This window comes from Pangasianodon hypophthalmus, chromosome 2 (genome assembly GCF_027358585.1).
Source record: "Pangasianodon hypophthalmus isolate fPanHyp1 chromosome 2, fPanHyp1.pri, whole genome shotgun sequence".
NCBI classification, from domain to species: domain Eukaryota; kingdom Metazoa; phylum Chordata; class Actinopteri; order Siluriformes; family Pangasiidae; genus Pangasianodon; species Pangasianodon hypophthalmus.
The window spans coordinates 28679073-28693062 of NC_069711.1; the positions used below are offsets into that span (position 1 = coordinate 28679073).

The window sequence follows — 13990 nt, forward strand, 5'->3', positions numbered from 1 at the left end:
TATGTTCTGGGCATTTTCAGTATTCCGTGTATTCCGGTGCACGGCGTGCATTCCGTGTGTTCTAGGTGTTCAGTGTGTTCTGTCTATCCTGGCCACTTTCTGTGTTGCATAATAATGTTTAGTGCCTTTCGAGTGTTCCAAAATGTTCCCAGTTTCATATGTTCTGTATCTTCAGTGTGTTCTGTGTATCCTGATGGTTTTCAGTATTCCGTATATTCCGTTCCAGGACCACCTTGGATTCTGTGGGTTCTGGGTGTTCTAAGTGTTCCAGCCGTTTTCTGGGTTGCATGCATTGTGATGTCTTGTGGTCCAAATTGTCAGGGTGGTTCTGGCATTTTGAGTGCTCCAGATGTTTCATTCATCCTGTATGTTCCATGCGTCCTGTGTATTCCAGGCATTGTCACTATTCCGTATATTTCATTCCAGGGACACTGTACAGTGGATATAAAAAGTCTATACATGCCTGTTAAAATGGCAGGTTTTTGTGATGTAAAAAAAATGAATCCAAGATAAATCATGTCAGAACTGTTTCTAACTTTATTGTGAAAATTTAATCTATAAATTAAAGTGGAAAAAAATAAGAATCCCTAAACTAATACTTACTGTAGTTGAATAGTTGAGGCACCTTTAGATTTGATCACAACATTCAGTCTTTTCTGGGTAAGAGTATCAGTTTGTCACTTAGCAATATTTTGTCATTCTTCCTTGCAAAACATTCTAACTCTGTCAATTCGGCTGTGTACACCCCTCTTCAGGTCACCCCACAGATTTTTTAAGTGAAGTGACTTGTGGCCAAGTATGGTGACCTATACTCGGAATTTGTGCTCTGCATTTAACCCGTTCAAGTGCGCACACACACACACTAATGAACACAAACACACACCGTGAACACTCACCCGGAGCAGTGGGCAGCCTTTTTTGCTGCGGCGCAGTTGGGGGTTCGGTGCCTTACTCAAGGGTCTCACCTCAGTCGTGGTATTGAGGGTGGAAGAGAGCGCTGGTCATTCACTCCCCCCACCTACAATCCCTGCCGGACCTGAGACTCGAACCCACAACCTTCACGTTCACCTTCGGGTTGCAAGTCCGACTCTCTATCCATTAGGCCACGACTGGCCACGACTGGCCACGACTGGCCACGACTGGCCACGACTGGCCACGACAATTGGATTTAGATCTGGACTTCCAAAAACCTTGATCTTGTTTTGGTGAAGCCATTCCTTTGCTTAATTGGAGGTTTGCTTCAGGTCATTGTCATGCTGAGAGGTGAAATTCCTCTTCATCTTAAGTGTTTTGGCTGAAGACTTAACGTTTTATGCTGACATTGACTGGTATTTGGAGTTATTCATTATTCCATCCACCCTGATTAAAGCCTCAGTTCCAGTTGAAGAAAAGCAACCCCAAAGCATGATGCTGCCGCCTCCATGCTTCACTGAGGGACGGTGATCTTTTGGTGATGTGCTGATGTTTTGTTTTTTTTTTTGTGCCAAACATATCTTTTGGTGTTATGGCCAGAAAGTTCAAATTCGGTCTCATCAGACCATAGCACATTATTCCACATGGTTTTGAGAGATAGGAGGTATTTTGGGATAAAAAAGGCTACCCCATAGCCCAGACATATGAAGAATTCAGGAGATTGTTGTCGCACGTAGAGAGCAGCCAGGACCTGCCAGAAATTGCTGCTCGCTGATCAGATTTCTCCTGGCCTTCTCATCAATTTTAGAGCCATGTCCTGTTCTTAGTAATGTCACTGTTGTGCCATATTTTCTCTACTTCTTGATTATTGTCTTTACAGTGTTCCATGGTATATGCAATGCCTTGGAAATTTTTGGCAACCCTCTCCTGTTTGATATTTTTTAACAATGAGATCCCGTACCTGCTTTGTAAGCTCTTTGCAGCTCATGGCTTTTGCAGTTGGATGTTACCAAGAGGATGTCAGGAAAATCCTACAGGAACAGCTGTACTTCATTTGGCGTTAATCAGTCACTTTAATTGATGGCAGGTGTATAGTAATTAGTATTCAACATGAGTGTGAATGTGATTGGTTGATTCTGAACACTGCCACATTGCCAGTTATAAAAGAGCGTGCACACTTACGCAAGCTGGATATTGTAAAGGGTATTTTTTTTTTCCCGTAAAACATTCCTGGGTGTTTGTCACTTGATTTTTATATGTTCCAATTTCACAATAAAGCTGAAAAAGGTTCTGACATGGTTACATCACAAAAACCTGCCATTTTAACAGGGGTGTGTAAACTTATTTATCCATTGTACATTCTATAGGTTCTGGGTGTATTCCAGGCATTTTCAGTATTTCATGCATTGTGGTGTTCAGAGTTTCGTATATTTTATACAGTATGTTCCATATATTATGTGTATTCTGGAAATTTTCAGTATTCCATATATTCCATTCCAGTGACACCGTGCATATCGTGGGTTCTGGTTGCTCAGTGTGTTCTGTCTATTCTGGCCAATGTTGCATCCGTTGTGGTATCTAGGGTCAAAGGGTCATTGTCAGGGAGGTTCAGGCATTCTGTGCATTCCAGGTGTTCCATACGTCCTGTGTGTTCAGTGTGTTCTGTGTATTCTGGGCATTTTCCGTATTCCATGTATTGTGGTGTGTTGTGCATTAAGTGCATTTCAAGCGTTCCAGTATTTTCTGTGTGTTCCGGGTGTTTTATATGTTCAGTATGTTCTGTGTGTTCTGCTATTTTCAGTATTGCGCATATCCTATTCCAGGGACATGGTGCATTCCGTGCATTCCCACCCTTACATCATCATCATCATCATCATCTACCGTGAATAATTTCCCATAACCTCTGATTTCCAGTAAAAGATGGAGCACTAACAACATTCACGAGATGTCTTTAACATTCCTTCTTTCCACTCACTATATTAATGTTAATGACATATCCATCTATCAGAAGATCCATGATCAGGAGAGATAACGCTACAGGTGTGTGTGTGTCTGTGTGTCTCAGGACTGTGAGAGTAGTGAGTGATGATGCTCATTCGCTTGCTGGTGCATTGCGAAATCCAAGACTGGAGCACATCAGATATTTGAAGCATATCAGATATCAAATATTTACATCGTTCATTTGCACTGCAGCGTCTTTTTAAGCGACTTAGATTGCTTGTGGCATGGAAGGGAACTGATAGCTAAAAGCCCATTAAAGGATTTGGGAGATCTAGTTGTCTAATGCATTGCTTTGTGTTCACTATGTGACTGTGTGTTTCTCTCTCCCTTTCTGTCTGTCTGCATCTCTCTCTCTCTCTCTCTCTCTCTCTCTCACTCTCTCATATACAGGGGCTTCGGAAAACAGGGATTCCAATGCCAAGGTAAGACTGAAATATGGATGGATTATTTCCGTAGCTAAAGCCAAGTCCAAATCCAGCAGACAGACACAATCATACCCATGCCTAAATATGAGTCCAGATGTACGAGTCTGGAAGGGAGACATTGTCATGGCCATTAGTTGTTCCTGGAAATTCTCTGGATTTAAACTGTTGGAATTTCAGGAAATCGTCTCTTGAGAACAAGACAATTAAATCCACTGAATAATATCCTGTTAATATATCATGTGCTGAATATCCGGTTGAGGTAATGATTTTATTTTTGACAGCATTGCCCCCTCACAGCTCCAGGCTTGCGATCCTGAGCTCAGGTTACTGTCTGTGCGGAGTGTCACAGGTTATCCTCCTGTCCATATGGGTTTCCTCCGGGGTCTCCGGTTTCCTCCAACCTCCCAAAAATGCATAGGTGGACTGGAGACTCTAAATTACTCCTAAGTGTGAAGGAGTGTGTGACTGTGTGTGTCCATGGTGCTCTGTGATGGACTGGTGTCCCATCCGGGGTGTGTTCCTGCCTTGCACCCAGTGTTCCTGGGATAGGCTCTGGATTCACCAGGATAAAGCAGGTTCTGAAGATGAATGAATGAATGAAAGATACTTTATCATGTCAGTTGGACCTCTATGGCTGTTTTTTCAGATGCTTTATCTCTCAGAAACATCTCAAAGTCTTAGAAGTGTCCTGAACAGAGACTGTTTAATGATATGGATCACCGCTTTCTAAATCTTTAAATGGTGGCCAAAATACCAGCAAATTGACCAAATTGCGGTATATTCCACCAATGGAAGTCAAGTGTGTAACGTGACCTGTGCTGTGTGTGTGTGTGTGTGTGTGTGTGTGTGTGTGAAGGTGTGAGTGTGTGCTCACTTGTGTCTGCCGTGCACTGTTACTATTTACACATGCAACAATGGGGAGCGTGTAATAACTTTTATTAGGTGGTGTAAAATGTTGACACGGGTGATAACAATTGGAGTTAGGCAAATTACAAAGGTTGTGTTGCCCCACTGTTTCCAAATACAGAGCTGAACTGGATTAAAATCAAATGCCTAGTATTCATGATATAGTCATAAACATAGCACAGTGTAGTATGTAATATTTTCTATAACACGAACTCAGACAGTATTGCCGGCTGTAATTCAAATCACAGGCTTATATTAAAGTGCTCTTTCTAATATAGCTCACTCATAGGGACTTGCATGGTGGATGCGGCACATAATCTAAGCTTTTTTAACAATCAGAGGACAGCAGTCTTATTAACATCTATAGAAAGTTATGGAGCAGCTGTTTATAGCTGTTATAAAGTAACTGATTACAAGAGCTAACTTGTTTTGTAAATGTTTTGCAACATTAATTGTAACTATAAGTGAATAAAAAGTGTGTGTCATTCTTTAATAAATAAAAAATTGGTAGAATTTAGGTTAGCATTTCTGAGAGTTCTGTCTCGTTCTAGCTCATCTTTCTGAATGATCGTAGAGCTTTCAGACATTTTGGAGTGTTGTGTTCAGTTGAAACTTGGGAATATGTTCTTTCGACACGACACGTAGTTAAAGGCATGAGAACACTCTCGCTCTGGCAGCTGGTACCTGTGGTCGCCAATCATAAGCTAGCTGGTGACTGGCGATAAACCATTACGTACAGTAGCTAGCGTAGTGCTGTTTAGTCTTTTAATATGGACCATGTCAGGTCACAGTGACAGTGGAAACAAATTGAACCACTGTGGAAATCAACATTTTCCTCAGATGTGTTGGTAAATTATTAAATAAAAATTCAACTCCGTGACTACAATTACACTATAATTACAACTGACCCCAGTTGAATGAAGAATTAGATCTAATTCGTCTAAATTAGCTGAGAAGTTCTAGTGTTGGAAGTTCAGGAATTAGCTCAGAACTTTTAGAATTGGACCAGAAGCTTGGAAATTACTTCAGAAGTTTTTAAATTAGCTCAGACATTTTAGAATTAGGTCAGAAGTTTTAGAATTAGCTCAGGCATGTCAGACTCAGATCAGACATATCGGAATTAGATCAGAAGTTTTATAACCACTTTAGAACTTTGGGAACTACCTCAGAGATATTAGAATTAGATGTTTAGAAGATCTTTTTTGAATGATCTCAGCTGTTTTTGAGTTAGACCAGAGGTTGTGTAATTAGTTCAGACGTTTTAGAAGTTTTAGAATTAGTTTTAGAAGTTTTAGAATTAGTTTTAGAAGATTTAGAATTAGCTCAGAGGTTTTGCAGTTAGCTCAGATTTTTCAGAATTAGCTCAGAAGTTTGGGAATCAGGTCATAAGTTTTAGAATTGGTTCTTACTTTTTTAGAAATATCTCAGAGGTTTTAGTATTAGCTCACAAGTGTTAGAATTACCTCAAAAGTTTAAGAATTAGCTCAGATGTTTCAGAATTAGTTCAGAGGTTTTAGATTTAGTTCAAAATATTTAGAATTAGTTAAGAAGTTCTGAAATTAGCTTGGAGGTCTGAGTATTAGTTCAGAAGTTTTAGAATTAGTTCAGAAGTTTTAGAATTAGTTCAGAAGTTTGGGAATTAGTTCCAAGGTTTTAGAATTCGCTTAGAAGGTTTAGAATTAACTCAGAGGTGTGAACATACTTCAGAAGCTTCAGAAGCTGCACTCAGTACTCAGTTGTTTGAAATAATGCGAAAATGTTGGATCTTTGCTTTTCTTTGGTTTGTTTTTTTTGCATGGCTCCTGCTGTGCCGTCTCCCAGAGGGCCGCCTTTAGAACGGTGTAGAATCTGTAAGCATGGATTCCGAGCTCCAGTTCTACAAACTGGGCTAAAATGATTAAATTGCACTGATCTTCAGCTGTCCAGGACTGGACTTGGTCATCATAGGGCATTTGGAATAATGCAGCCTGTTATCGGTGTGTCTCTGAGGCAGTCTGAGGTGGACACATGGAAGTTTATTCTGCCTCAGATGCAGAACACGATGCTGATCTCACGGCAGCCGGAACCAAGGCTAGCCACTTAGTAAACCATAAACAATGGAGGCATGTTTTGTAATTAATGGCCGCTTAGTGTGTGATTGCAGTCGTGAATGGAGTCTTGGCAGGTTAGCAGTTTTCTCTGTTGGAGCTCTGCTGAAGAGTCTAGTGTTGAGTGGAAACAGATATCATAAAGCCGCAGATCTCATGAGAGGTCAGGAGTCCACATCTATGGCAACTATTAATGGGGTGTGACCGTGTGTGTATATACTAATAGTATATACAATAGTGTAACAAGTGGAATCCATGGTAAAAATGATGTAAAAACATACTTCAGTCAGTGCGTCAATGAGGAGCAAACCTGTCATAATATTACGTTATAATAATAGCTAAGATAGCAGTGTCATACTGTATATATATCCTCAATTATAAATATGCGTATGTATGCTGAAGGCATTCCCATAATTCATTTTTGCCACAAAGGTTTGTTCTAGAAAGATTGGAAAAACATGATAAACAGAACTGTATATAAAATGAAATATTATGGTGATATCCTAAGTAAGGAATCAAACATTACAGAATGTGCTACTAAAGTTAAATATTCAACACAGGGATAATTATTTTCCAATAACAGCACCTCCCAAGTGTTTCATTCCTCTTATACCCCAGCAGTCTGTCAATGATTACTTTTTTTGCTTTTTATCCATTTATAGTTACATTTAATGTTGTGGAACGTCTGTAAAACAAGCTCCTGTTGTCACTTAACAGTCACTCCTTCAGCAGCATCTATTTTTTTTTCCTTCTTGAAGCTAAAAAGACAAAAATATATAGAAAATAATATACAGTTGTCATGGTTACCGAGAAAACCAAAAGTCGTCTGTCCTGAAGACTTTAACACGGTAGAAAACGTACTGACTGTTACAGTGTGGAGGATTCTTCCATAAATGTTAAATAAACATCTTATTTCAGAAGCTACACTATACCAACAATAAGATTTTTTTTAAATCTGTTAATTATTAGTCTTAAATTATGCGGAGTGTCTGGCATACAAGTTATACAAGATATTTGTTTGTGAGCTTGATTACTGATCCACGTATTGATCCTTTAAAAGTAGACTCACAGTCAGCTCGGCCTTGTCAGTTGAACAGAATGAACGCTTATAGAGGTCTGTATTGACGGGATCAATGACTGCAGAGGAGTTGAACTCGCGTCTATTTGCGCGTCTGTGTCGGGTCCTGACTTCACCAAAAACACACATCAGTGTCTCTGGACTTTGCATCTGAGGCTGCTGCTGTTCCAGAATATTTCACATAAATAATGATATAATAAACTTCATGTTCGTAGCATGTTTCATTTCCAACAAAAAACTCGTTGCTTAACATTGAAAAAAATAGATGTAAAACTTATTAAAATATTGCATTAACAGTTATCAAATGATTATGCAATCCAAAATCAATCAAATACACATATATCTAAGATAGATAAAAGGCCAGTGGTTTAATCTAGATTAAAAAATCAATGTAAAAATGTCTACAGTATGTACGTTTTTTTCTGAGGTTGTCATATACAGTAGCTCAAGGGGGAAATCCATTACATTAATCCATTACAGACAGATGGGACAGAACAGACTTTGTCTCAGGTCAGAGTGACGTGGAGGACAGAACCTAATCTATAGGTTTCATAACAAATGCTACAATTATCACGATTTATGAAATGAATGGTAATGATAATGGTTATCACACTAGTCTTGTGAACAGTGTTATGAAATAATATTCCTTGAGAGAACTCGGGGAATTTGGTTATCTCCCGCTGTAGTATGTAAAACATTCTCAGAATCTGGTTCTGTTGTATCCTTGCACCGTACTGTCTGATGTTTTATTCATGCAAATCAGTCAATTTCATTCATATGTATATTTAGTAATTTGGTACGTGTTTTTTTTTTATCATCGAGTATTAAACGATGGCCGCCTTTCTAAATTTGGCATGATAAAATACAATTTTTACGCTCGTAAAGACTACGGTTCAATTCAGTAATCCTGTAATTTGGTGTCCTGTATATAATATTTTGTTACAATAAATATTTTAAGATTTTTTAAAAAAAAAAAATTTAATTACGTAACATTCATTTTTCTAAATTTGAACTTGCAAATCTATGTTTTTTAAGGAGAAATGGCAGCTGAAAAAACTGATTTGGATATAAAATCGTTTATATGAGAATTTTCACAAGAAATTTTGTATTCCTGAAAATCCTGTAAAGTCAGAAAAAAACGTTTGTATCCTACTCGTGCTCCTGAGTGTGTGAACTTTACGCATAAGAAGGTAAACCTTGACTTGTTGACTTTAAATCATATAATTTGCATGGATTACTGCACTTTTATATATGGACTATACTGTGGAGTTTAAACAGCTTAGTTTTATTGCGCTTACAGCATTTAGCAGACGCCCTTATCCAGAGCGACTTATAGAAATGCTTTGTAATTTCTATCAAAAAACCTAGAAATTGAACTCACAACCTTCTGGTCAAGAGTGCAGAACTTTTACCCTTGCACTAGCACAGCATGTATTGATTGGCTCAAATTGATGATCAAAAACACGTCTTCATGCTAGTTCACTGGGTCAGGGACTAAGAATACCATGGGGAACATTTTTTGAAAACCAGTCATTTTATATAGTTAGTGTTAACTAAATAATATGAAAAAAAATTCAACACAAACCCAGAAATTAAGACAAATAAAACAAATGTTTCAGTTATGACAAAAGAAATGACGCTGTATGACTGGAGGAAGGGTCGGTCTATCTGCGCAGAGCCATAAGCCATAAACAAATTCCTGCTTATTATTATTAATATTATGTATTATTAAGTATTTTAATTGTCATAGAATTGAGTCAAAATAACTTACACTTCTGCTCTCCAGCCTTGAACTTTTATGGAGTTTTATGGGTGTCACTAAATGCGAATGAGCCGTGTCGGGAATGTGTTTTGCACTTTACGGGTGATCAACATACACACTCAAATACAATGAAAATCTGATGTAAATCCGGCAGAAAACTTTAGTTCGGTTTGGTTTACGCAAACATTTACACACTGCTTTACGAAAAGATTGCTAAATGAGGCTCACTATAAGGTCAATAAGGTCTGAAAGTGAGTCTCTGTCACAATTTCTTATTAAATTTCATTAGTCTGCTGACTTTTGCCTCATTTTGAGGCAGAAATAACTTTTTTCCCCACCAACTAAGCTGGAAACTGATGCAAACCCTAGAATTTGAACTCACAACCTTCAGGTTAAGACTGCAGAACTTTCACCCTTGCATTAGTATTGACTGGCTGTCTCAAACATTTTGATTGAAATACTTTAAAGGCAGCGCTACCATGGTGCTTTTATCTCAGTCAGATCATTTCTGATATCCTGCTCACCGCACAGCTGTTGTGTTCTCTCTCTGCAGACCTTTCAGGATAATCGTCTTTCAAACCACAGTTCCCTGATTGACCTGGGCACTCCATGACTAATATGAGCAGGCTCATACTCAGGCTGAGTGGCTTTCTGTTATCGATGGCCTTTTCACATAAAATCGCCATTCAAAATTTGAAAATGTTATTTGTCAATAAACAACAAGCCCCTTATGCTCACGTTTTAATTTTTTCTATAATGCTTTTCAAGGTACCTGTCTCAATGGGCAGCCATTTAACTAAAAAAGAAATCTTGGCAGGCGTCATCTGTTTATCACATCTGTTTGTTAGTGTGTTCATATGTCCAGACGTTTCACAATCTGCTGACTCCATAGTTTATCGGATGGATCCAAAACTAACAAGCTGGGATAAAACTCCAGGGTTTAATCAGTCCAATGGTGTGTTTACATTCACTAATGAATGTGCTGTTAATTCATTTTTCAATGTATTATTTCTTTTTTTTATGCTGTTGGATTGGTCGGAAGGTGTTGATTCATTTTCTATAAGAGCATCTCTGACTCTGACCCAGGCAAATCCCAGGCTTATATTAATGCACTTGTTGTTTTATAAGGGAAAATATCTGATTATTGATATGGAGAGGTTTTCTTTAAGGAGATGTTTGGTTTTTTTTAAGATTTAGGAGTCTCCAGTGTCAGCACTTTGTATTCAGAGGTAAAGCAGTTCATTTATGTTTTCCTTCATGGGAAAGTCTTCAGGACATCCTACATTGCGCTTTGTGGGTTGTGTTTATCTGTAACATATTGCATTTTTTTTTAATTTCTTATTAACTTCAAAAGAAAGTGAGGGAGAGACATGTTTACAGCAAGTGCTCACTGGAACTAACTTGTTTTGTGGACATTCAACAACTTTAAATGTAACTATAAACAGATAAAGAATGACATGTTCTTTCATTAATAAAAAATTGTTGTTGGCAAATTGCTGTGGTATAAAAGGAATCAAACACTTTGGGTTAGTAAGAGTAACTCCAGTTCACGTCAGGCTGCAACACACCACTCTGTCTTTGATTATTTTCTTATAACAGCATAACTTCTTGTATTTTATTAATTACATATTCATCTTGTCAAGCACATATACATATTTGGTGCTGATTTGAGGATGTTTTAACTGCTGTGAGAACAGATTTCTTATGAAACATTGACATCGATCAAAGTCCTTATTTTCTTCCATGTGGTTAGCAAATTGATGTCCATTAACCCTTATGGACCCTCAAATATCAGAATTAGTCAGAATGCACATTCCCAGGATAGACATCTGTTTGCTGTGACATTTTAGTTTTTCTGAAACTCATCTCGCCCATGGGCACTTGGCATGCATGTGTTATCAGCCTCTAAAATCAATATAAATGTATGAACGAGAAGATGTTTGTGTTTATTGAGTTTTTCAGTGCTCCTGAAATATCAATAGGGAAGTTCATTAAAGATTCAATACAGGCTGAGAGTCTCAGCCAAGAACCTGGTAGAGGATAAGACGCATATGAAGGCGGAAGAAGAACAGCACTCATCCATAATCCCAGCTTTGAGTTTCCAACTTTGTCTTGGCGCCTGTCAGTCAAAGTCGAAATGAGTAAAACTTCCGCAGTCCACTGAGGGTTCACTAACTTTTGCCACAAAATGACCCAGAATATGCTTTTTATGTAGGTAAGATGTGTATGTCTAGTGAGACAGCCAGTTCTCATTTTCTCTTTCTCATTATTGAGGTAAAGGGGCAACGTATGAAGCTACAGTCAGCCCAATAACTATTGGCACCCTTGGTAAAGATGGATAAAAAAGGTTATGAAAAATAATCTTTGTGCTTATTTTCATGCTGAAAATATGAAATCAATTAAAGTAAATTTAATAAAAAAAAATATTCTAAGAAAATCTCTAGTAGTTCTGAAGTGTTTAGATACAGAAAAGACTGATTCCTCTGAAAATTTGAGCGCAATCTAACCATTAATTGAAATGCATTATTCTGAGAAAAAGAAATACATTTAATTTAAGAAAATCTCCAACAATTCTGGAGTTACAGATACAGAAAGGACTGAGTCTCTTGAAAGTAAATTTTCTCTGTAGATTTAGGGTATAATGAGTTACAATGACAAAGAATAGCATTTAGCAAGACTATTCCTATAGCTGAAATTAAGCCAGTTGTGTATTATCTCAAAGTAAGGTATGAAGATCGTATTTCTATCGTATTTCTAAAATACAAGGTGTTGTCCCGCTTCTTTCCCGATGAAGGTCACAGTAGAGTCTATTTTGTGGTAAGAAGATATGCAATTTACTTTTACTAGTATTCGGTAGAACTAATGACTCTGATTGGAAAAGAGAGGGGGGGAAAAAGTCTTTGAAATTGCCTTGGGTGCTTAAAATCAAGTCCAAGTGGAGTTTTGATGATAAACTGATTATAATGGCAGATATTCACAGACTCCTTTTCCTTTTTTTTCCTGGCTCCTGTTGCATTGCACTCCTCAGGAGAACACTTACTCAGATTGACCTTGACATCTTGACGGTAGATGAGTGGCTGGAGGGTTGAAGATGACAGCATAAATTGGCACATTTTGAGAACTTTTAACATTCTGAAGTGGTCCATGAATCATGGCTATGCGAGAGCAATATTTTTGCCACTACAGGATGCCGGGGAAAGGGGGTGGGGGGGTGGGGGTTTGAAAATGGGAAAAGGCCACTGGGCTGGAACATCAAAGATGGCCTCTACAGAATTCAGATGAGCCGCCCAATTCAGGGGCATCCTGCTTACCATTCTAATCAGCTAGTTTGTATTTATGTATTCATCTGCCTGTTGTCCTCTGTGGCACCAGAAGAAAGGGCACCAGGGCTTATTTTCTTTCCCCTTTTGATTTGGGAACCAGTATATCCTCTTCACAACACAGAGAACTCTGAGAACTCGAGGGAAATGAGATATTACTGAAAATAACATGTTAACCAGCGTGTTTTGATTTAGTTGCAGTTTATTATGATATGAATGGAGAATGCCGTATTTCTAGATTTTCATATTTTGGAATTGTACTTTTATTATAGTGAGTGCAGTGGACCTAGAAACCAGTTCAGACTATTTCTCGACTTGGACTGAGTAAATAGTTTGTAAATAAATTGTGCCACACTTGAGAAGCAGCTTTACAGTTCCAGAGAAGAGATTATGTTCAGTTTTGTAATCCATTACCGTTACTAAAGTTTAATGAAATACTACATCATATTTGAACCTAATCTCTCTTTTTATTTGGAGTGTTTTATACATACAAGAAAAGAACACAAATCCTGTTTATTCAAAACGTATGAACGCTGGGGTCAGATAAGTAAGGAATTAACTATGATTGCGCTGTGCTGTTATGGAAAAATAATCATTGAGAAGGTGGTCTAATGTGGTCTGATGTGACCACCCAAAAGTTGATTATTTTTCCAATAACAGCATGTCCCAAAGTTGTTTATTCATTTTATTCCAGAGTGAGTTGGCAAAACTTTTTTTTTTTTAAATTAAAGAACAACACAATGTAATTTCTATCCATTTATAGTTACATTTAATGCTGTGGAAGCAAGTTATTTCCTGTCATTATTTATGTTATAACAAATATAAAAAAGCTTTCCCTCACAAGCCTCTCATATTTTTCTCTATTGAAATTAATAAGACACACAAAAAAAAAAGGTCCTGAAGTTTTCCCTTGCTTAAAGTTACAGCTTTGCCTCTGACTATTGCGAAGCACTGACACTGGAGACTCCTTCAGAAAATGCTAAATAAAAGTCTCTATACAGAAAACTTCACCATTTCAACAATTACACACATTTTTGCGTCGCGTCTGTTGTTAACGCTGAAAAATTATTGTATCAGAACGAGCGCATTAATATAAACCTGTGATTTGCCTTGTAGCCAGAACTACTTTCAGAGCTGCTGTTATGGAAATGAATGAACGGTCAGATTCGAGAATTCAGCAGTGATGAAGAGATGAAGAGATGGTGTAGATGTTTATGTAGAACATATTTTTTGTAGAATGCTTTCCTGAATTTCTCACTCGAACGCTGTTTTGTAAGTTGTAAATCCATAAAATTCGTCACATCTTTGCAACATACTCAGCATATCTCAGTCAAGAAAACAATGTGCTGCTTTGCTAAGACATTCTTTCATATCTGTTTTAGCCAAAGCCCTTCATTGTTTTCAGCACTCTTGCAGTTTTGACTTTGTATTATATAGTTTTGGTATTGTAAAATTTCACTGAGGAAATTCAACACCTGCCCCTTAGACTTATAAATGTT

General features: G+C 37.8%; 1 protein-coding gene across 3 annotated transcripts in view; it reads left to right on the forward strand.

The window, feature by feature from the left end:
• Positions 1 to 13990, forward strand: part of prkcaa (protein kinase C, alpha, a) — a 172453-nt gene that overhangs the window by 1048 nt on the left and 157415 nt on the right. For 2 of the 3 annotated variants that reach the window (XM_053230347.1, XM_026933527.3), the window contains exon 2: positions 3304 to 3335. In XM_053230347.1, the coding sequence (XP_053086322.1) occupies positions 3304 to 3335 (32 nt within the window). Of the gene's footprint in view, positions 1 to 2270; positions 2953 to 3303; positions 3336 to 13990 lie in introns of those variants that run through there. The other variant, XM_053230358.1, reaches the window with a different exon arrangement.